At 41.4% G+C, this 25,192-nt stretch overlaps 1 protein-coding gene across 1 annotated transcript in view; it reads left to right on the top strand.

The window, feature by feature from the left end:
- slc30a9 (solute carrier family 30 member 9) overlaps window positions 1-25,192 on the top strand; it is an 84,184-nt gene that overhangs the window by 42,465 nt on the left and 16,527 nt on the right. The window contains exons 17-23 of the mRNA XM_060926736.1: window positions 20,422-20,542; window positions 22,424-22,621; window positions 22,715-22,762; window positions 22,851-22,950; window positions 23,152-23,244; window positions 23,353-23,435; window positions 23,643-23,701. Coding sequence (XP_060782719.1) covers window positions 20,422-20,542; window positions 22,424-22,621; window positions 22,715-22,762; window positions 22,851-22,950; window positions 23,152-23,244; window positions 23,353-23,435; window positions 23,643-23,701 — 702 coding nt within the window. The remainder of the gene's footprint in view (window positions 1-20,421; window positions 20,543-22,423; window positions 22,622-22,714; window positions 22,763-22,850; window positions 22,951-23,151; window positions 23,245-23,352; window positions 23,436-23,642; window positions 23,702-25,192) is intronic.

Here is a 25,192-nt window from a genome sequence, read left to right as displayed (position 1 = left end):
ACCTTGTTGACCCGGGCGACGTCTGAGCCGGTATGACTCTATCAGTTATGTCTTCACTCATTCCTGAGGTAGGCTGATATATCATGAGGGTTTTTGCCTAAGAACCCTTACTGGATGATGTTTTGCCCCGACCGGGATTCGATCTCCTGCGTCGTAGTCAGTGAGCGTTACCACTGTACTATCCAGCTGATTATATATATATTATGGCATGCCGTTCAGGAAATTAATCTTTGAATATATTGAATGAAACTCTGAATATATGGAATGAAACTTTGAATATATGGAATGAAACTTTGAATATATTGAATGAATCCCCGAATATATTGAATGAAACTTTGAATATATTGAATGAATCCCCGAATATATTGAATGAAACTTTGAATATATTGAATGAATCCCTGAATATATGGAATGAAACTTTGAATATATTGAATGAATCCCCGAATATATTGAATGAAACTTTGAATATATTGAATGAATCCCCGAATATATTGAATGAAACTTTGAATATATTGAATGAATCCCCGAATATATTGAATGAAACTTTGAATATATTGAATGAATCCCTGAATATATGGAATGAAACTTTGAATATATGGAATGAAACCCTGAATATATGGGATGAAACTTTATATTCTGCCCCCGCTCCCACAGCTCGGCAGACAGACAACAGGTCCCAAGAAAAACTGACTAAGAGGCGATCTAGAGTATATTGAGAAACGCTGTAAAACTCGACAAACAAAATTTACAAATTAGTTTTATATACAGAAAATACCGTTATACAAATATGATCCACGAGGGAAATGACTGTCACCGTAGCTTCGTTGCACATAAAAGAAGTAAACACTAATAAAACCACAAGCATTCGCCAGAGTGTTAACAATGTCTTTATTGTTTAAAATAGCCGCAACCAAATCCCGAGCCGACTGACTCATTTTTGCTGCAGGACGGCGGCAGTGCCTTCATGACGTCAGCCAAGTTTCATTCCATATATTCAGAGTTTCATTCAATATATTCGGGGATTCATTCCATATATTCAAAGTTTCATTCAATATATTCAAAGTTTCATTCAATATATTCGGGGATTCATTCAATATATTCGGGGATTCATTCAGAGTTTCATTCCATATATTCAAAGTTTCATTCAATATATTCAAAGTTTCATTCAATATATTCAAAGTTTCATTCAATATATTCGGGGATTCATTCAATATATTCGGGGATTCATTCCATATATTCAAAGTTTCATTCAATATATTCGGGGATTCATGCAATATATTCGGGGATTCATTCCATATATTCAGAGTTTCATTCCATATATTCAAAGTTTCATTCAATATATTCGGGGATTCATTCCATATATTCAAAGTTTCATTCAATATATTCAGGGATTCATTCCATATATTCAAAGTTTCATTCAATATATTCGGGGATTCATTCAATATATTCAGAGTTTCATTCAATATATTCGGGGATTCATTCAATATATTCAAAGTTTCATTCCATATATTCAGAGTTTCATTCCATATATTCAAAGTTTCATTCAATATATTTGGGGATTCATTCCATATATTCAGAGTTTCATTCAATATATTCGGGGATTCATTCCATATATTCAGAGTTTCATTCAATATATTCAGGGATGCATTCCATATATTCGAAGTTTCATTCAGTATATTCGGGGATTCATTCAATATATTCAAAGATGAATTTCCTGAACGGCATGCCATTATATATATATGGGTACTGAAATGGGGACATGAACTTATTTTTAAAAATTCACCTAAAACCATTTCTTTTTTTTACCATCAGGTCACAAAACATGTAATCTTTAATGAATGATATGTTAAATGATAACTTTAATTTTCTGAGATGTAATAAAAACATGCCAAAGTCAGAACGTAACAGAAGTGTTGTGGACATATATATTCTCAATTTTAACAATGTAGAATTACTTTTTGAAACATAGGAAGGTGATGTTTTAGCAAATATAATTAATAAACATGTGTAGTAGAATAAACATACACATTCTTTCAATAAGATTAACATGGTATATAGCTAGATTGTAATTAATTTGTAACAGACGCGAGATGGACAATCGTAACAGAAGTAATGTAACAGACATCATTTTGGAACTCACAGGCTTGACTTTGGCATATAAATATGTTTTTATTACATCTCAGAAAATTAAAGTTATCTTTTAACATATCATTCATTAAAGATTACATGTTTTGTGACCTGATGGTAAAAAAAGAAATGGTTTTAGGTGAATTTTTAAAAATAAAGTTCATGTCCCCATTTCAGTACCCATAAGCGTGGAATCACTCATATATATATATATATATATATATATATATATATATATATATATATATATATATATATATATAAATTTTTCCAGTGAGCTTTATTTTAAATAATATTAAATAATGATTATTGTGCAGGTAATTTATTTATATATAGAAAATAGAGTATTATTTGTAATACGAATAATAAAAAATATAGTAATAATAATAATAATAATAATAATAATAATAATAATTTATTTTTACTTCCAACTTTCCTACATAGTAGGTTTTTTTTTTATTATGTTCTTGTCCGTGTTTCATGATTAATAATAATAATAATAATAATGTAATTATTACGAGTAGTATTTGTAGTAGTAGCCGTAATATTATACATAAGAGATTTAAAATAGTATTTTATAGTAGTAGGACTTTTTTTTCCTCCTTACATATTGTAGCCTGGCCACAAACACTACAGTATTCGTTCTGTTTGCAATTTATATATATATATATATATATTTTTTTTCTTTTCTTTTCAGTGAGCTTTATTTTAAATAATATTAAATAATGACTATTGTGCAGGTAATTAATTTATATATAGAAAATAGAGTATTATTTGTAATACGAATAATAAAAAATATAATAATTATAATAATAATTTATTTTTACTTCCAACTTTCCTACATAGTAGGGTTTTTTTTTCATTATGTTCTTGTCCGTGTTTCATGATTAAGAAAGAAAGAAAGAAAGAAAGAAAGAAAGAGGTCAAATCCGCAATGGCTTCCTATTCCCTACATCAGTGCTCTACATAGCGTATCAAACGCATTAGCTTTCACGCGCTATGTCGTGCACTCTATGTATATACAGTGTTGTAATTGGACGCAGCCGCGGGTATGACCCCGCCCACCGAGCCTCCTTATGATGTCAATTATCCAGTGTCTCGCGAGAACGTGCTCACGTGACGTCACTTGTTCTTTGACTGTGTTCGCCGAGTTAGCTGATTCATAATGGGCGAAATGTGACTGAGGGAAATTATTCCGACAAACAGAACATGGACTGAGCTTTATGGAGCGCGAACTGCAGCATAAAGGTACGGGCTGTGAACATATGACCTCTGTGTGTAATTCTGGTGAGTAGCTGTGCTGGTGTGTGTTGTTGGTGTTAGCCGGCTAGCTCGCTGACGGTACCGGTCAGAGTTGGTCCACCATGAGTTAGCATCACAGGCACTCCAGCACAACACACAGGATAAACACAGCGCTTATTTACCCTCATTCACACAGTTTAAGTTCACTTCAGGTGTCGGGCTCAAAATAGACGGTTAGGACAGTTGTCACTTAATAAACTAGCCGTTTTGCCAGCTAGCTGCCACACGAGCAGGCAGAAAGACACAACTGGCAAATGTATGAATGGCAAAAATGTAGATCTGGATGTTTTTAATGTTCATACATTTACCAGTTGTCCTCTGTGTGTGTGTGAGAGCGATCTCTCAATTATATAGTGTCTGTGTGTAATATATTACACAGAGACACTATAGAATTGAGATCTCTCTCACACACAGATTCATATCCAAGATGACATTCATGTCACTGTATGTAAACTTCTGACCACAACTGTGTGTGTATATCCATCCATCCATTCATCATCTGTAGCCGCTTTATCCTGTTCTACAGAGTCACAGGCAAGCTGGAGCCTATCCCAGCTGACTACGGGCGAAAGGCAGGGTACACCCTGGACAAGTCGCCAGGTCATCACAGGGCTGACACACAGACACAGACAACCATTCACACTCACATTCACACCTACGCTCAATTTAGAGTCACCAGTTAACCTAACCTGCATGTCTTTGGACTGTGGGGGAAACCGGAGCACCCGGAGGAAACCCACGCGGACACGGGGAGAACATGCAAACTCCGCACAGAAAGGCCGGCCGCTGGGCTCGAACCCAGGACCTTCTTGCTGTGAGGCGACAGTGCTAACCACTACACCACCATGCTGCCCCATGTATGTGTGTATATATACACACACACAGAGACAGAGTTGTGGTCAAAAGTTTACATACAGTGACATGAATGTCACCTTGGATATGAATGTCATGGCAATATTTGGGCTTTCAGTAATTTCTTTGAACTGTTCTTTTTCTGTGGCAGAATGATTATACAGCATACATCTTCAATTAAAAAAAAAACCCACTAGAATTTGGTGCACAAGTTTTAATATACTTTGGGTTTTCTGGACTCAACACAGGGTCAAAATTATACACACTCACTTAGGTGCTGAAACTTCCAAAATGTCTCTTATCTTGCCAAGGCCTCTTAACTTCTTGTTAGCGATCATGATTGACTACAGCTGGTAGCTTCTTTGTGCCTTCATAAAAAGTGTTTGTTTACAGCACTCGTTGGATTGACCAACACACAATACATTGGGGAAGTCCAAGGAGCTCAGTGCAGATCTGAGAAAGAGGATCGCAGATATATGCAACTCTGGAGTGTCTCTTGGAGCCATTTCTAAACAACTGCAAATTCCAAGATCAGTTCAAACAATTGTATGCAAGTTATTGTGAGATGTAGTCACTTAGCTTCAAGAAAACCCAAACTGTCACCGTCAGCTGAAAGGACATTGGTTTGGATGGTCAGGAACCACCATGGCACAGCCCTGCCATGAACTGAAAGCTGATGGATCACTATCTACAGTTTAGTGAGTTTTACATCACCATGGACTAAGAGGCTGCTATCCAAGAAATAACCCCCTGCTCCCGAATTGACACCTTCAAGCTTAAAGGTCATAGGCAAGGGTCGGAGGTGAAACATAGAATATCAACTTTATTGTCTAGAAGAATGACCCAAAAAGTGAATTCAATCTTCCTAGTGTCTAAGTTGCACCCTAAAATTGAATAAAATTGTTAAAATATACTGTTTTGCCCAATTTCAGAAGGTTTGTTTACATCTCACTTATGCGCACTTTCACCGCCAGGGGACCGTCGTCGTGACGTCATTCAAGGCAAACAGACTGGAAGCAGTTCTGTGTTTACTTGCAAACCGAGCACACGTGTACGGACTTTTTGGTCGTGAGAGGTTGTGTAAAATGTCTGAAAGCGATAGTGATTTTGAAGCAGGAACTCTCCAAATTGAATATCGAGAGGTGAAACCATATATGTATGAACCTATGGCCGTTGCGAAGTAATCGGTGAATGTGGCTCACTGGTTTGACCGTGCAGCCTCGGAATCGGACAGCGACTCGGCCGACTCTGATCCCGGTGACCCTGGACCTCAATAAGACTCGCACCCAGACGATTTATCCTGGTAGTTATGATAAATTCCTACTTTTGTCGTAATACTAAATAAGAGCTCTTTTGAAGAATTAAACCGCCCTCCCTAGTGGATATAGGTAACGATTACTTGACAGTGCGCTGATAGGCCACATTAGCCTGCCATCCACGGCATTATACTATTTATAGCCCACTCTAAGCGAGGAAATATCCCTTTGTCTCATTTCCAAATTGATTGTACGGGATCCCTCAGGATTCTTGACTTGTCAATCGCAAGCAAAAGTAAAAATGTTTACCTCCAATCTTCTCCTTTTTGCTTGAGCGTTGCTGCTCCATTTCTTCTTTGACTGCTTGATTTTGTTTCACGCGCACAATCCACTCTCTCTACCTCGTCTCCTCTTCCGGAAAAAAACAACCCTCTCGCTCCGCCTCTTCTCCTTTTTCGGAAAAAGCTAACCCTCTCGCTCCGCCTCTTCTCCTTTTTCGGAAAAAGCCAACCCACTCGCTCCGCCTCTTCTCCTTTTTCGGAAAAAGCCAACCCACTCGCCCCGCCTCTTCTCCTTTTTCGGAAAAAGCCAACCCACTCGCCCCGCCTCTTCTCCTTTTTCGGAAAAAGCCAACCCACTCGCCCCGCCTCTTCTCCTTTTTGGGAAAAAGCCAACCCACTCACTCCGCCTCTTCTCCTTTTTCAGAAAAAGCCAATCCACTCTCTGCCTCTTCTCCTCTCTCGGAAAAAGGTAAAAACTTCTTCCTGAACCGGTCCCGTTGTTACAGTTCACTGCACAACAATAAGGCATGGTTTTTCTTGGGAAATTCCCGAACGCATGCCTGCACTCAAGCCGAACAGCAATGTAAGTAAATGGAAGTGGACTCAACTCAAGCGGTTTGTTTGGCTTAAATGACGTCACGCGCCGAGTGGTCACGAAAATAGCCGAACAGAAATTTGCCACGATCCGCGCTAACTTATTAGGGCCCGAGCCCTATGGGCGAAGGCCCTATTGTTCTTGTAAGAGTTCACTATTATTATTCTTCCGTCTTCTTCTTCTTCTTCTTCTTCTTCTTCTTCTTCTTCCGTCTTCTTCTTCTTCTTTATTTTTCTCCGCTGTTGGGCCATTTTCGGGGCGCTTGCCATGGGCGAAAACGCACGAAATTTGGCACCAGTTCCGAGAATTGCCACCGCTACTCAGAACCAGAAGCCCAAACTTGGCCGGGGCTCAGGGCCTCCATAGCGCCCCCTAAGTCGTTGTGATTTTGGCCTCCCGCATTACGGTGCCTGGTTGCCATATAGTTTGTAGTAGTGGCATGCAATTTGGTAGGCATATGTATCTCACTAAGCCGGACAAAAATGTAATGCCAATGCATTAGCCACGCCCAACAGGAAGTGAGGTAATTTCACTTTTGTGCGAAATGCATGGCCACGAAGACGGCGCAACTCCTCCTAGACCGTTCATAGGAATGTCACCAAAATTGATACACATCATCTACAGACATGGCTGACAAAAGTTACTAAATACGTTTCACGTAGGATTAACCGTTCAGAAGTTATACGTCTATCAATTTTCGATGCAAAATTTTACATGCTTAAAAATTCATAACAAATCTTCTGATTGCTCAAAACTGCTCATACTTCACACGCAAATCACTCATTGGGCTTCTGACATGTTACCCAATTTCTGTGATACTTCGCCACTGGGGGCGCTATTTTTGGGCAAAAATTCCAATCTTTCCTCAATTTTGGTCAAACTTCACGGCCACCCTCTTACTACCTCCCATGTCATGTATACCACGTTTTGGAAATTTTCGTCCATGGGGGGCGCTGTTTTTGGCCGACGCAATTGCTCCAAAACGGGTTTTTGGTAAATAATTCCATAATGCTTTTCCTTCACACCACTTCCTTGTGATAGTACGTTGCTGTTGTAGACACTTATTTTTCCAACTCATAATCCCTCATGTACAGCATAGCGCCACCTACTGACATGGGAAAAACCTAAAAATTTATTCTTCAAAAATCTATATCTCATCTTCTATTTACTCAATTGTCATCAAACTTCATACGCAAACTCTTCATAGCTCACCTGACTTCTACGCCAAATTTTGTGCACTTTCGCCCCTGGGGGTGCTGGTTATGGCAAAAATGATATTGCAGCTTCTGATTTGTCAAACTTGCCAAGCAAACTCTTTACAAGACCCTTATTGGGGCGCTTGCCTTGGTCGACAACGCACGAAATTTGGCTCCTTTTTCTTAGACTGCCACCGCTACTGAGAACCAGAAGCCCAGATCCAGGCGGGCCTCAGGGCCTCTATAGCGCCCCCTAACTCGTTGTGATTTTGGCCTCCCGCATTGAGGTGCCTGGTTGCCATGTTGTTTGTAGTAGTGGCATGCCATTTGGTAGGCATATGTATCTCACTAAGCCGGACAAAAATGTCATGCCAATGCATTAGCCACGCCCAACAGGAAGTGAGGTAATTTCACTTTTGTGCGAAATGCATGGCCACAAAGATGGCGCAACTCCTCCTAGACCGTTCATAGGAATGTCACCAAAATTGATACACATCATCTACAGACATGGCTGACAAAAGTTCCTAAATAGGTCTCACGTACCATTAACCGTTCAGAAGTTATACGTCAATCAATTTTCAATGCAACATTTTACATGCTTAAAAATTCATAACAAATCTTCTGATTGCTCAAAACCGCTCATACTTCACAGGCAAATCACTCATTGGGCTTCGGACATGTTACCCAATTTCTGATATTTCGCCACTGGGGGCGCTATTTTTGGGCGAGAATTCCAATCTTTCCTCAAATTTGGTCAAATTTCACGGCCACCCTCTTACTACCTCCCCTGTCATGTATACCACATTTTGGGAATTTTCGTCCATGGGGGGCGCTGTTTTTGGCCGTCGCAATTGCTCCAAAACGGGTTTTTGGTAAATAATTCCATAATGCTTTTCCTTCACACCACTACCTTGTGATAGTACGTTGTTGTTGTAGACACTTATTTTTCCAACTCATAATCGCTCATGTACAGCATAGCGCCACCTACTGACATGGGAAAAACCAAAAAATTTATTCTTCAAAAATCTATATCTCTTCTTCTATTTACTCAATTGTCATCAAACTTCATACGCAAACTCTTCAGAGCTCACCTGACATATACGCCAAATTTTGTGCACTTTCGCCACTGGGGGCGCTATTTTTGGGCAAAAGATCCAATCTTTCCTCAAATTTGGTCAAACTTCACGGCCACCCTCTTACTACCTCCCATGCCATGTATACCACATTTTGGGAATTTTCGTCCATGGGGGGCGCTGTTTTTGGCCGACGCAATTGCTCCAAAACGGGTTTTTGGTTAATAATTCCATAATGCTTTTCCTTCACACCACTACCTTGTGATAGTACGCTGCTGTTGTAGACACTTATTTTTCCAACTCATTACCGCTCATGTACAGCATAGCGCCACCTACTGACATGGGAAAAACCAATAAATTTATTCTTCAAAAATCTATACCTCATCTTCTATTTACTCAATTGTCATCAAACTTGATACGCAAACTCTTCATAGCTCACCTGACATATACGCCAAATTTTGTGCACTTTCGCCCCTGGGGGTGCTGGTTATGGCAAACCATATTGTTGCCATGTGTCCAGTTCTGTGCTTTGTCGCCATTGTGGGAGTAATGTCTCTTGCCGAAGAAGCTGTGGAAGGTATTTCGCGGGGACGCATGCCCCCGCCCCCCTTGGCCGCTGGCGCGAGGGCCCGTCGAGGCCGCTTGCGGCTTTAATTTTAATTATTACTTATTAATAATACTTCCTGGGACCAGAAGAAAATTACAGAGGGTTTTTTAACATATAAAGTTTCAAATGTCCATAAAATTAAAACCGTTGCCTATGAGCTTTAAACTGCAACCGGTGGTGAGTCTCGGGTCCGGGAGGACTTGAGTATTGGGGAAAGTGGAGTTACCCATTAATCATCATTGCTCCCAGGTCCGCTCTGACTCGGAGTGGTAGCACCTGCCTGGGTTCCAGCTATGGGTTAAATAGTACATCACCAATAAGGCGCTGGCAGCAGGGTGCTTTTTGGTGCAATGTGGCACATGAACCCAACAGGGTCAATGGCACACCACCTGGTGGCATGCGGAAGAGCCACTCAAATGGCCAACGAATGGCATCATTCAGCAAGTCAGTTGTCGCTGTGGGGCAACTTCCATACCTGTCAGGTCTGTGGTACTTTGGTGCACCACTTGGCATCAGGTCTGAAGGTCCAGAGAGACAACATGATGGGGGCACGACATTGTTTGTCTGACCTTACTGTGCAAGTAGAGGAGAATAACCTCTGCAGATGACTCTGTCACTCTGGTGCGGTCACCTTCGTTTCTGCGCATCCTAACGAAGCAGTCATCATCGCTAGCGATGGACAGCCGACGACGAAATCTGGATGGCTTAGTTTGGACGCAATATATTATTATACATACAAGACACTTTTTCGATTGAATAAAAACATGTATTCTATTCCTTTCTAGTGGGTTTCATTTATTTGGTTTGATAGCATGCAATATTGTTAGCATATCGCTTATCCTATGAGTATTATGTCACTCTACCCAATGGAGAATGAGATTTGAATATGGTTTATGATTTGCGTGGTTGTCAAGACAACATGATGTCCCACTTCGGAATTGGAGCGAATATTTGAGTTTTCTGCTGCGCCTGCGCAGAAGCATTTCTTTGTTTGCCAGCAGCACCTGCAGTAAACTGTCACAGTGAATTGAAAATGCTATAAAATTATGTATTACACACAAAACTTCCGCGCTAGTGAGCGACATGACAATTTGTAAACAAACTCAGCCACCAGTAAAATCTATAATTGTCCTCTCAAATGTGTATGTATAATAATTGGCTGGCATGGTATATTGGATATATTCCATTCAGCTAGCATGATATTGAACTCATCTTTGACTCGTTCAGTATCATGCTAGCTGAATGGTGAGTATTTAAATTGGGTATTAAGGACAATACCTTGTTTGCAAAGTCGACATCATCCCAATTGGGGGCGTATACATTTACCAATATAACAGGTTTCTGATAAAGGGAACCACAAACTATAGCTCCTGCCTCAGCATACTAACGCTATGCTTGTCATGGTAGTAGTGAAAGCGGACCAAGAATACCCTTGGTCTTGCCGGCTGACCGTCAGCTGGTTTAGCTCCCACTCGGTGTGCTCTGTCGAGCAGCAGAGGTCTCGAAAAGAACTCAGCCCCCAGCACCTCCAGAAAAAAATCAGTCATGAATTTAACAGGGTCCGAACCTTCCAGGTTTTCAGGGATGCCTACCACTCTCAGGTTGGATCTCCGCGACCGGTTCTCCAGGTCATCTAGTTTCTTTTTCAGCCACGCATTCTCGTCTTGTAAAACAGTGATGGCAGTCCCTGCACTCACCAGACGATCGCTGTATTCATTCAGGTGATCCTCAACTCCACGAATGCGCTCCTCGTGTGATTCGTAGTACGTCTTTACTTGTTCCAACGTAGCATTTACTGGAGTCAACGCAGCTTCGAGTTCACTTTTAAGAGCAGACTGTACTGTTTTTGTCATGTCGTTCACGAGGATCGATCGGAGTTTCCCCAGGTCGTCCGGTAATGCATCAGGGGAGGCAGCCGCCATGTTTTCCATTTTGGTTAAGACTTCATCTTTTCCACCAGTTTTCAATTTCTGAGTTTTGAGTTTAGTTGTCATTTTGGTAGCGCTAAACAGCGTTTCACTAAGCGCATTGGCAGAGTCAAAATGAATGTGTGTAGTATGAAGGTAGATCTAATTTTAAAACAATAAAAGGAGAGCCACTCTCAGACACCTCCTCTCACTCCATGGCCCAACCTGGAAGTCATGCTAGCTGAATGGAATATATCTGCTATACCACAAAGACAGCCAGCCAGTATTATTTAATTATTCCAAGATGGCGCCGCGGACGGTTGCTTTTGTACTTCGCTCTCTCGTACTTTCTATGTTTTTGTGTATTTGTTGTGTTTTTTGCACTCCTTCACTGGTCACATACTCCAGATAAGAACTTATAAACATTGGAATAACCACCAGTAAAGTTTTTTCACTATGCACCATATTGCACCAAAAGGGAAAATCCTTTCTGTGATGAACAGCTAAAATCCAGATTCATATATCAGTAATATCACTTAGAGCTGTGCAATATATCGTATTTTTATCGCGATATCGATATTGGTGTCAAACGATATCAAAATTCATAATATCGATATGAAACGATTTTTTGTCATTTGTCGAAAGGGACGTGCACAATATTTCTACAATGGCAATAAAACAACAATAACATTGACGTGACAGTAAGGTAAAACGAACCCTTCTGTCCCCTAAGGCACACCGTAGCCTTGCATACGTCATCCATTCTACTCCCGCGATATCTCCGCAACAGTAAAAAATCAATTCTTCTGTTTTCATACGTGTCGGGTGATTTGATATATTGATTTCTTAATATGTTGTTTGATTTGCTTGCTAATAGTTATAATAATACAATTAACATATTTACGTCATATTTTTGGATGTGGGACTGGGTAATGTAAAAATGGCATCTACGGAAGAAAACAAGCACAACAATATTAGCACATATCCAGCTTGCTAGCTGTGTTAGATGTGTTAAACCGTGTGGATTTAAGTGGAATAATTGCGAGTCGTCCTGTGGTCAAGGCAGCGTTTTAAGGTAAGGCAATTTGGTTATTAATGTTGCCCGCCGCGGCATGTTTACTTGGGTTCATTTGATTTTGACTTGTGCATCTGCAGCTAGCATCATGCTTTGAAGTAGGTTCTGCTAAGGACGGGTTTATTGCGCGATGTAGACGGACTCAGATGTAATTACATTGTTTTTAAAATTCCGTGCGCTTAAAACGGTGTCCCCCTGCTAATCATGTAGCCCTAATCATGTGTTGCTTTTACTTTTCGAGTGAAATCTCTGCAAATGGTATTTCAATGCTGACATGCCAAAAAGATAGCGGAGTCCACATTTGGAAGATGAAGGAAGAGAAGTCTGATGCTTGAAAATAGATCGCTTAATCCACAACGCATATCTGTATTTGAGACATAACCTGCAACTAGTGGGGATGTTTTGGAATGACTGTGCATGGGGTGTTTTTGGCCACAGAACACTAACCCACAGTAGTAGGAGGACTACTGGGTTCGTGGATTTTGTCTGTTGACTGAGCGAAGCATGGTGTTTGCCTTGTGCCATTTCACGTAGCATCTAGCCGCAGTGCCACCTACACTTTCAGGGAATGTTTACATGCCGCTGAGCTATTTTCATGTATGTTAATTCTTAAGGACTTGTCTCTATATTGTGCGTGTTCACACGGACTGGCCATCGGGAGTAGCAGGAGTTTTCCCGGTGGTTCAGTGTGGGCCGGCGGAGAAAAAAACAAAACAGTTGCGCGCTGGCCTTTAATATGATAAGCAATGTTAACAGTTTCTTTAACAAACTGTTAACATTGCTTATTACAGTTGCGCGCTGGCCTTTAATATGATAAGCAATGTTAACAGTTTCTTAAAGAAACTGTTAACATTGCTTATCATATTAAAGGCCAGCGCGCAACTTTTTTTTTTTTCTCCGCCGGCCCACAAACTCCCGCTACTCCCAATGGCCAGTCCGTGTGTGTGCGTGTTTTAATGTTGGTGTCTTAACAACACACAAGCTTACGTTGTAGTGTGTGTGTGAGAGAGAGATTTTATCCTTGGCTGGCTACGAGCCAGTGTGGACGTTACGCAGTAATCACTGGTAATACCAGCGCTGGCTCCAAACTCTGTGATCGGAAATGTTGAGTGAGGAGAACGTGAGCCTTGTGCAGGCGATAGGACCTATGCAAAGTACGCGCTTGCACAGTAAATAGTTTAAGTAAAAGGCGTTTCAGGGTACAACGGGAAGGGTTGACAGGTAGCCTATGAGGCCTGTACTATAAAAATGTGGCCCGGTGCCTCAGGTGTTGATGATCAGGGCTTTAAAAAAAGGTGTATAAATATCGTTTTAAAAATCGCGATATCGATATTTACTGAAAAAATCGCGATATTGATTTTTTCCAATATCGAGCAGCCCTAATATCACTTGTAAAATATCTGCACACTCATATGGTCATTCTGTGCACACTGTATACTTTTTAGTTATCTATTTCATACTTGACTTACTTGGGTTACTTTGCACTATGCACCTATGGAGCACTTGCATGTGACGTCACAGCCGATCCAGATTGTGACAGACGCCATGTTGTCGGTCAAACGCCATATTCCACCTTCTACTTTTACTTCTACCTTTTCGTCTGGAAAACCCTACTATATACAATTCTACTACAACGGCTGCGGCTACAAGCTCTCCCTACCTGTGCACGTTTTTTATGTTTTTTGTGTGTATTTTTGCGTGTTGTTCGTCTGTACCGGACTTCAATATCCACTACAACCGTATGGACTTACTGGACATTGGTTTCCAGCAGAAAATGACGGTTTGTAGCGATTTCCATCGCATGCACAACATTCCGGACGAGAAAAAAAAAAACATTCCGGACGAGATAGCGAGACCAGCGGGGTCTCCGTGGATTGTTATCGGAAGCAAAGCGAAGGAGGCGGCGCCGGGAGCGGAAGCAAAAGCGAGGCTGCAGAGCCGGCCTGTTGACTAAGCTCAGAAAACAGCTACTCAAATCTCCACTGCCAAGCCTCTACCTCTCCAACGCCAGATCCATGTAAACAAGACGGACGATTTGGAATTACAGCTGGAATTACCTTATTCTGTTCTATAATCGGCTGGTCAGTGCTATGGACCCTTTTCACGTGACGTCATGACAAACACGGCCGCCATTTTGGACATGTACTACCAGTAGTTTACCACAGCCAACATTGAGGAACGGCAGCAAAGAAAGTGTTTATTTTCAGCAAGACTTCCATCATGCCACTATATTGTTGTGCACCTGGATGTAGTAACCATCAACAAACAAGGCAAGGGTTATCATTTTATCGGATCCCGGTAGATGCTGACCGACGGAGAAGATGGATAGCGGCATACCAACGCTTGTGTAGTGACCACTTTGTTGGAGGTAAGACGAATAAAATTAGCCAGAAAAGGCATTACATTGCTGTTAACATTCCATTCTAGTTTCCTGTAATTATGATCTGGCAGCTATTTACACCGGATCCAGTGTAAATAGCTGCCGGAGCCAACGTCCAAGGTTCCGGAGCGCGCGCGCTAGCTCGCGGCCCCGGCTGGGAAGCGCGCGGCTCCGGCAGCTAGCTTGCGGCAGCTATTTATACTGGATCCGGTGTAAGTAGCTGCCGGAGCCAACGTCCGAGGTTCCGGAGCGCGCGCTAGCTCGCGGCCCCGGCCGGGAAGCGCGCGCTAGCTCGCGGCCCCGGCCGGGAAGCGCGCGCTAGCTCGCGGCCCCGGCCGGGAAGCGCGCGCTAGCTCGCGGCCCCGGCCGGGAAGCGCGCGCTAGCTCGCGGCCCCGGCAGCTAGCTCGCGGCAGCTATTTACACTGGATCCGGTGTAAGTAGCTGCCAGATCATAATTACAGTAAACTAGTAAATACAGTTTTCTGCATCTCGCTCCTTTTTCTTTTATGTTTGTCACCTTCCTCGCATTCAAACCGATTCGAGCCGAAGTCCACTACATGTCCAAAATGGCAGTCGCGTTTACGAAGGTCACGTGACTGAAAAGGGTCTATACTCAAGACTTAAGTGACTTACCCGTCCAATGAGGATTCTTGTTTACAAGATGCCACATCTGAGTCGCTGACAAATCCTGAATTTCTGTAAAGATAACTGTCCAGAGATTTATAAGCACACAGTGCTTCACCACTGAACAGCGAGGGAAAGTTAATGAGGTAATTATACACGTCCGGGTATTCCGCTGGCAGTTCAAAATCCGGTCGTGAAAACTCCGTCCGGTAAGCCATAAGGGTCACAAATCTGTAGATTGTTTATTTTAGACATATATCTAGTTATCTGTTCATTAGAAAAATGAGCCGTGTAGTCCGTCGGTTGAAATTGATCCATTCTGTACACGAGTGCAGCAGTATTCAGCGGTGTTGTTGACCGACAAGATGGCAGTTGTGTACTTTCCGGTCACGTGACTGCAAGATCTCTATTGCACCATTTTTTTTGTTTGTTTTGTGTATGCGCTTTTTATCTGTTTCGTACTATGAGAGCTCAGTGAAACCGGAGTCAAATTCCTCGTGTGTGTCCACATAACTGGCAATAAAAGTGATTCTGATTAGACCTAATGCTTGGCTTGACCAGCAGCATGTTTGTTATGTACTGATTAAAGGAGAACTGAAGTCATTTTTAAACTTGCTTTATTTCTTAATTAACATGTTATTCAATTACGTTTTAGTAACCTTATATCGTGACTCGTATTGGCAACTAATCGCAATTAAATATGATACTTATCGGCCTATTCGGTTTTTAGCCATGTTGAATTTAGTTCGTTTGGTCCACAGCAGGTGTCGCTTATCCGCGCGATCTTCACGAGACTTGTGCGAGACTTCGAAACGGGACGTGTCCGCCAGGTGTCAGTGCCGCTGTTTTGAAAACTGTTTTCCAAAAGAAATATTGCACAAAAACAAGTTTAAATGACGATTACGGCCTACTTTTTTCAAACTTTCCTGATTGCTATCAAAACAAACACAACTTCCGGTTTGATTACGTCAGCATTCGAAAGAGGGCGCGCGCGTCTTTTGACAACGTTGGCAGATGTCGGTCATTTTGATTTCCGCTGTACGTTTTACTTCCGTCCTACAATGTCTCGCACAGGTCTCAACGAATCTCGTTTACGGCCATTGCTTTGACATATGGACTGATATATTACACAGCATATTTCAAACACTCAACTTGCTATAGCAGCGACAAAATAGCTGTCAGAAATGCATGCCGATATTTAATAAAGTCAGAGAAAGAGAATTTTGATGATGATAAATTTGCCTTCAGTTCTCCTTTAAGGTAAGCATAATGATCTGAGTAACTTTGACAAGGGACCAATTGTGATGGCTCGACATCTGGGTCAGAGCAGCTCCAACACAGCAGGTGCTGCGGTGTGTTCTTGGTATGCAGTGGTTAGTACCTCTCAAAAGTGGTCCAAGGAAGGACAACTGGTGACCTCGCGACAGGGTCATGGGCACCTGAGGACAGCGCTCGAAACTAACGGTGTCCCGACGTCCCGGGGACCATAAAAAATGTCATCGGGACACAAAATTATCATATCTGGGACAATCCCGGGACAATGGAAAAAAAATAGATCTAGAAAAAAAGTTCTACATTAATATTATTTACAAAGCCGTAACACATACGTAGACATTCACCTAATTTGTCAATTTTAATTTTAAAACGTTAACAGCGAAAAATACATAGTAGCTACACTTTCGATGCACCTGCATCAGTAGGCTACAGAGCAGCGCATTCTGTTCTAGAATCTTCGGCCGGAGTCCGCATTATATGGACTTGGAATGGAATTGCTACCGCACACGCTGCGCCGACTCTTGCCAGAACAAAAATGCTTAAGTGGTTGAAGCGGACCGACCGCGGGGAAGAAACTGAAAGCCCAGACATAACGTCTCCGGGACCTTCAGGATCCAAAGTGTCATCGCCTGGTCTGCAGGCAACGCTAGCAACTGAATGAACTTAATGAACACTGTTAGACACGTTATAAAATACAACAGGAATGATGTGGATGATATTGACGGAAGATACCGTTCAACAGAATAAGTGAGTTTTCTTGGTGTCTTTCTAGTTCAGAAAGTTTAGTCAGTCAGCAGCACAACTAGGCTCGGACCTGCCACTATGCTGATGTTGCTAACATTTACACCCACGTTTCGGCAGCGAAAGTTCATAAAATGGATAACGGAAAGTTCATAAAAATGGATAACGGTAATGGTGAAAATTATAAGTTGGCCTTATAAGTGCCAACAGATATTCAAGGTATAAGTAGATGAAATGAACATAAAAGGGGTCTTATGCTGCATTCATGTGCTATGGGAAGATGATATTTTCCAGTTGGGAAGTGGTATTTACCAGTGTGTTGTGTTCACATGCTTTTGTTGTTGTTGACAATTTAAAGATGGTGGACCAGATTCAAGTTAGCAATAGTTAGTTAGCTATCGTTAGCAATAGCGTCTGCTCTGGATAGGTAAAAACAAACCATAACAACACATTTTTAAAGGAAACGGATTTCTAACGTATTATATTACACTTGTTAATGACGCAACATTGCATAGACACAAAAAACTACCCACTAGTACTAGTAAAAAAAAACTTTAGTAGCGTACAGTGCTTAACATTCAAGTGTCTTGTACCGCTCGCCGCCATGTTGAAAAGGTTAAAGTTCATCTCATCTCGGCAACTCGTGTATCAAAATTTTCTACGAGTTGCCCAGTGGAAAATACCACAAGAGGGGGCGTTCATGTGTGCTTTCCATGTCGGCGTTTGGTATTTACCATAATTCCCATAGCACATGAACGCAGCATTATTTTCAACTAAAGTGTACTGCAGATGTAGGGAGTTGAAACATTTTCTGAATGAGCTAGTTGGCCCCTTTAAATAAACGGGTATCTATTCATACAGTGAGATCGCCAAAGTTTAATAAACTGAAAATGCAATAACTGTAATTTTGAAGTAGATGATGTATAGGACATGTGTCGCTTGTGTCTTGTGACTTATTGTAAAAATGATATAAAGGGTTCAAAATCGCATAGTTACAAATATAATAGTAACTTCATATGATAATACACTCTTAAAACACGTGTTGAAAATAACACAACTTGCGTTGTTTTTTAACACATCTCTATGTCCAGATTGGGACAACAGAACTTTTGTTCATTTTAACACATTATTTGTTATTTGTGCAATTTTGGTGTTAAACATTTCTGAAATATAACACAACTCTTGTTGAAATTAAACTTGCACAAAAGATGTGTTGATTTCCAACACATTCGTTTTAAGAGTGTATTAACCACTGGTTATTTCAGAGAGGAAAAAAATGGGGACACTATTGCTTCCATTCGGGACAATACAACACAGAATTCGGGACCACTGGGGGACACAAAGAAAAAAAGTTAATTTCGAGCCCTGCCTGAGGATTGTTGATGTGCCAGATTCTACAGCACACCTTCAGAGCTCCATGCATTGATGGGTCAGAGCAGTTTTGGTGGCACAAAAGGGACCTATACAATATTTGGTTGTAATGTTATGGCTGACTGGTGTAAATGTGTCTATCAATAAAAAGATTTTACAGGTTGTATGTAACAAATATAGTTGTTTCTGTGTCATGTGTTTTTCTTTATTACTCTTTCAAAAGTCTGATTCGTTCATCGAGATGAATTAAACGGCTGTGGTCCAATGTGACCAATTTCACCATTGGCACGATGTTCATATTCGCCCCTTACACACATCCCACAATCCATTGTGCGGTTGGAAACTTCGTGTAGCCAGGCCCAGGCTGCTGGTAATGGTGCAAAAACCAATATTGGGCCATATAATCAGTTTCGATGTTCAAATACCAGATGCAAACTGAAATGCGATAGCTTTTATATGCCTAGTTACTGGTTCCATGGTAGAAACTTTTAATCAGTCATCCTTGTATGATCGTCCATACAGCCCTTTCACTCTCTGCATTGTTTACATGAAATACATGTTCCAACTATTTAGCACTATAACTCTAGCCAACGACATTAACAGTGTACATTCACATTGATGGCAAATTGTAAATGTGCAATCATTTTGAGCAATATTAATATTGAAAAAATCTGAGAGACCATGTTAAACCTGTAATAATAATTGAACATCATAATATTTGAACATCAAAACTGATGATGTGACTCTTTTTTTCGTTTCCGTTTCCGGTTGAGAGTACGTCGTGCGCGTTCTGGCTGCCGCTTCTCACCAGAGCTTTTATTTTATTTCTTATTCTATTTTTTTTTTCTGTGTTTGTGTAGTTTGATGTTTGTTTTTGTCCGCCGGTTGTGGTGTAGCTCCGGACCCAGTTTTGGGCGTCGGTTCCCTCCAGGCCTTGGTTCGCCGTGGGCGATGCCTGTGCTCCCAGCTGTGGACTGCAGTGAGCTTATTGCTCATTTTACATCGTGGTTGTCCAGCGCTGTGCGCTTTAACGCTTGGCGTGATGTTCCGAGCGATGTTGCTCGGTGGTGTCGCGGCAGCTGTGCAGGCGGTTTGGGACACACCAGCGCTCTGCGTGGCGGAGCTTCTCTGCTCGCTGTGTGGATCCATGGCGTGGTGTTCGAGCGATGTTGCTGACGGCGGCGGTGCTGGAGATGTGGGACTTGTTTTCGTGCGCCTTTTGGTGGGACTGTGGTTGCTACACCACGGGAATTATATCCTGACCCCTACTTGGTGGACTTTTTATTATATTTTTATTTATTTTTTTCTTTCTATAATTGTAAAGCGTCCTTGGGTTTTTTGAAAGGCGCTATATAAATTTAAATTATTATTATTATTATAGCCAAATATTTGGTTTTTTTTTACCGTTATCAGCAGCCTGGGCCTGGCGATCGGAAGTTCCCAACCGCACAGTGGATTGATGGGGCGAATGAAAGCAGTAAATAATTTATAGCTTAATGTTTCTTCACAGTATACCGGTATCAACAACTCAAGTTAACTTATTTTAACATGGCCACAGTGCATTAGAGTAAGTTAGTGGTCATTAAAATTAAGAGGGATATCCAGGATTTGGTATCTTGGAATAAACTGGATTTTTGTATGCTTTTAATGTTGCTTTTGGTATATAAGAGTGATGATATTGCAACTGCCATTTCTGATACAAGTATTCACTCAGCCTTCTTCATGCATTATGTCTTGTGCTTTGTAAATTTCCAGCAGGTTCTAGCGAAGATGTTCCCTTGCCTGGCACGTCGGCCATGGCAGACTTTGTGCAGGATTTCCCTGCACCAGCGAGTTCGCCTGTCTCAACTCCCTCCCCGAGTATCACGGCCATGCTATGGTAACCCACTCACATTTAATAGACTCAGACTGTGCTGTATATTAAACTGCATTACACTACACTGGCTTTTTCATATATATATATATATATATATATATATATATATATATATATATATAATTTTTTTTTTTAAACTTATTATCTGACATCACATTGTATTCAAATACTTTTGAAGGAGCCATGGATTGGAAGTTTTTAATCTGTTTTAACACTCGCGCTGTACCAGCATGAAAAGAACATTTGGAAAATTCGCCACTTCTGTTTTCTGCATCGACTTTTGAATATATGACCTTTAAAGGAGAACTGAAGGCAATTTTTTTTTTTATCAAAATTCTATTCATCTCATAAAATGTAGGAATGCTAGCCTGGCAAGCCAGACTAAATGTGAATATTTAGTCTGGCCTCGCTCGTAGACATTTCCGAAGGGTGTGGGAGGAACAACCCGCTGTCTTTCAAACTGTCTCTGTGCGTATAGGCCGACGCTCTGACCAATCAGCGCAACAGTGACTGACTTAGTCAGAGTGACAGAAAGCAGTGGGGGAGGCCTTGAAATAAATAATTGTTCAAAATGCGTATTAATTAATAAACAGGTTCTAGATATTAAGAAGTTTGGAGATAATGACCACAAGTTTGGAGTCTGTACCACATACTTAACATACACTTATTTTTTTCAAGTGTTTTTCAAGGGTTTGCTTAAACTGTTTGAGAGTTTTATTTAGTGGTGTTTGGTGAAATAATTGCCCTTAAATTTAAAATAACGGGAAAATAAGAAACAATCAAAAAGTAATGTTTCAAAGCTGTTTATTAATTCTTCGTACTGCACAAACTAGCCCCATCCTTTTGGCTACGAGCGGAGCCAGTTGGTAGATCAGACTTTTGCCATAGCCGGTCGGCAAAACAGCGAAAACGTCCTTCTTGAAAAGGAATGAGCGGAGAGCCTCTTCCTGCTCATGTTTCAACGAAAACTCCAAGTCTAATTCTTCTAAAACTGATTCCAAAGCGGAGTCAAACGTGCGCTGTTTACTAGCCGTAGCCATCTTTCCTGTTGTGCTTTCTCCAGCGTCGCACAGCTTTGTCGTCACTCCTGCAAAAGCCCGCCCAAAGAATCCAAACAAAAACCTTGCGTTGTGATTGACGGGCACGATTTGATGCCCGGGGTGTTTTGTTGGGTGATTCGCTGAGACCTGTGCGAGACATCGTAGGACGGAAGTAAAATGTACAGCGGAAATCAAAGTGACCGACATCTGCCAACATTGTCAAAAGACGCATGCGCCCTCTTTCGAATGCTGACGTAATCAAGCCGGAAGTTTTGTTTGTTTTGATAAAAATCAGGAAAGTTTGAAAAAAGTAAGCAGTAATCGTCATTTAAACTCGTTTTTGTGCAACGTTTCATTTGGAAAACAGTTTTCAAAATGGCGGCGCTGACGCTTAGAAGTCTCACACAAGTCTCGTGAAGATCGCGCGGATAAGCGACGCCTGCCGTGGACCAAACGAACTAAATTCAACATGGCTAAAAACCGAATAGGCCGATAAGTATCATATTTAATTGCCAATACGAGTCCCGATATAAGGTTACTAAAACCGAAAACATAATTGAATAACACGTTAATTAAGAAATAAAGCAAGTTTAAAAATTACTTCAGTTCTCCTTTAACCTCCTAAGACCCAAGCTGTTTTTTTTTACATGCATTTTTTATTTCTTTTTGCTATTTGGGCTTATTAGAACCTGATTAGAATAAAAACTAAGCATCATCTTTGATAAGATGTACTTTTTGAGAAAAAGTATGTCCACATATGTGGATTCTTGTTCTGAATTTCTAAAAAGTGCTGTCCACATATGTGACCGCTAGGCCCTAGGAGGTTAATACTCTTTATGTGCAGGCTGGCAAAGCAGATGTAAAAGCCACAGCTTGTGGTTTAGCTTCCCTGAATCCCGAAGAGCTTCTATACCCTGGGCACAGGTTCGTTACTTTTCTACTGCCGGCAGCAGTAAAGATGGACCTCCAAGAGAATCGGGCCAAAATGGGACTAAACCCACAGACAAAGTGCTCACTCCTCAGCCCACCAAAGAGTTGGCTGGTAATTGCTGTATTTCTTAGTTTACATTTCTGACATGGAAGCACTAAAATTCATTTTTCTTCACCATTAATCCACTTTTTTTTTTTTTTAAAGGATCCAAACCTCTGAGTCTGTCAAAAGCAGAGAGCATTCAAGTAAAAGGTAAAGCAGGGCATTGTGAGTCTACATTCACCGACTTCCTCTTATTGTGGCTTGCTATGTGACCACCTGTTCCTCCTGATATTTCCAGTGCGGGCAGTGCTGAAGAAACGAGAATATGGTACCAAATACACTCAGAACAATTTCATCACTGCTGTCAGGGCTATGAATGAGTTCTGCCTCAAACCCAGGTACATACGGTCATTTTTTTAGCCTTGGTACAGAAATCCGAGAATACTGTAGTACTCACTTCACTTTGGGAAGGTCATCCTTGTTAATTTGTCAAGCTGGTAATAATGAAACCGAAAGCATTTTTAATTTCCATTCTGTGGTTTCGTACAGTCTTTCCTGATAACTCGACATGTTTATGCTTTGTGTTTGCATGTTTTCAGTGACCTGGAGCAACTGAGGAAGATCCGTCGACGGAGTCCTCACGATGACACGGAGGCATTCACGGTCTTTTTGCGCTCGGACGTGGAAGCCAAGTATGTCCCTTTTTATAACTGCGAATCCATTACTTATATGTTTTAGACTGTACATTCTGTAGTGTTTCGGGTCGTCTTCATTGATGCTGGTTGTTCTGTGGGTTGTAGGGCTCTGGAAGTTTGGGGCAGTATGGAGGCTCTTGCTCGAGAGAGGAAACTCAGGAAAGATGTGGAGCGACAGTACCAAGAGAGTATGTCCTCTTTAATCTTGTAATAAAACTGCAAAATGAGCTTTTTTTTTTACTTGGTACTTTTACTATTCCGAACTATTTATGATTCCAGAATGTTTGTTCTTATGTGGTTACTGTAATGGAGCATTTCAAAGTCTGAGCTTTCAGACTCATTGATGCTTTTGGCCTGAGAGTTTCTGTTTCCTTTCTCTCTCTCCATGTCCTTAGATATATTCCGCAATCAGCAGCTGTTAAAGGAATATAAGGATTTCTGGGGAAATACGAAAGTGAGTATTTGGCACCTAAAAATGCTTATTCTCCTGCAGCATCAGCAAACGTTATCCATCATAAATAAAAGAAGGAACTTGCCACAGCCCTGCTGCACTGAATTTTTAAAGGTCCCATGGCATGAAATTTTCACTTTCTGAGGTTTTTTAACGTTAAAATGAGTTCCTCTGACCTTCTTAAGTCACCCCAGTGGCTAGAAATTTCATAATGTGTAAACTAAACTATGCCCAACATTTGAGAATGGCGCGTCAAAACGGCGCGTTGATAAACTCTTCCCTTGCCTACGTCAGCAAGGGAGATGATCCCCACACCCCCCCTCTGGATTCCCACGCACTGTATGGATTGCCCCGCCCAGCTCAAAAGTTGCCACCAAACATGGAAGTTGCGCTGTACATGGATGTGACAACACAGAAAAGAGTCTGTTTTTACTGCCGACGGGAGAGCCCCTGAACACGCAGTGGCTTAATTTTATTTACTCCAATAATACGCCGTCGAGTCTACCTAAGACGGTGTATGTTTGTCGGAAGCATTTTCCTGATGAATGTTTCCACAACTTGGGACAGTACAGGGCAGGTTTTGCACATCAACTGTCACTGAAGCCTGGGTCCGTACCAAGCATCCCTGCCGCATCAGCCACAAACACCGAACAAGTAAGTGTATAACTGTTAAGTCGTTTTGCCGTGTTTTAAAATCGGTGCCATGTTAGCCTTGCAATGGCTACATTAGCTGTGCAGCTAACCGCTTCCTGCAGTTAGCCAGGTACTCTGCGCTACAAAACCAAAAAGCATGCAGCATGCTCTGTTATAATAGCCAATCAAAACAGTTTTTACAAAGACACCCACATTCTTTTTTTTTTAAGTCACTCGTTCATTTTATTTGTTTGTTTGTTCAGTAAAAACCCAAACGTTTGTTGAATTTATTTTATTTCCTCGCGTCGCACCTTAATGACGTCAGCGCGCGGTATTTTTCCCTTCGCGGTTTGTTCCTTCTCTCTCGCCATAGTAAGACACCCACATCCGCTTGTTCTGACCCACTGGAGGTAGCGTCACAGTGCTGTTAGCCAATCAGAGGTAACGCGTTTACATGTCATGAATATTAATGATAAGACCCGCCCCCACCCTCTACCCTGCCTCCTGCTTCTCATTAGCAAAACGACGCACTGGGAAAAGCGCTGAAATGGGGCTTTCTCCCAGGAGGCTATATCTACGTGCCGAGGGTCCATTTCGAGAAAGGCTGCGGATATAACATCCGGAAACCTCTACGAGCCCGTTTAAAGCATCAACAAACCACCATGCCATGGGACCTTTAATTAATCCTCTCTGGTTCTTTCCTGTGGAAAAGAAGTGGAAGAAATATTCTTCTTTTAGCATTTGTCCACTGTCTCTAATGTTTCTCATATGATCCATAATCTTTAATAGACATGTATGACCTGCCTTATTTGAACCACATGAACGGGGCACTGCTGTCACCATTATCACATTTCTGTACAT

This window comes from Neoarius graeffei, chromosome 8, assembly GCF_027579695.1.
Source record: "Neoarius graeffei isolate fNeoGra1 chromosome 8, fNeoGra1.pri, whole genome shotgun sequence".
Classification (NCBI taxonomy): domain Eukaryota; kingdom Metazoa; phylum Chordata; class Actinopteri; order Siluriformes; family Ariidae; genus Neoarius; species Neoarius graeffei.
Note: the sequence above shows the minus strand (reverse complement) of the source record. Positions and strands in the feature narration are given on the sequence as shown.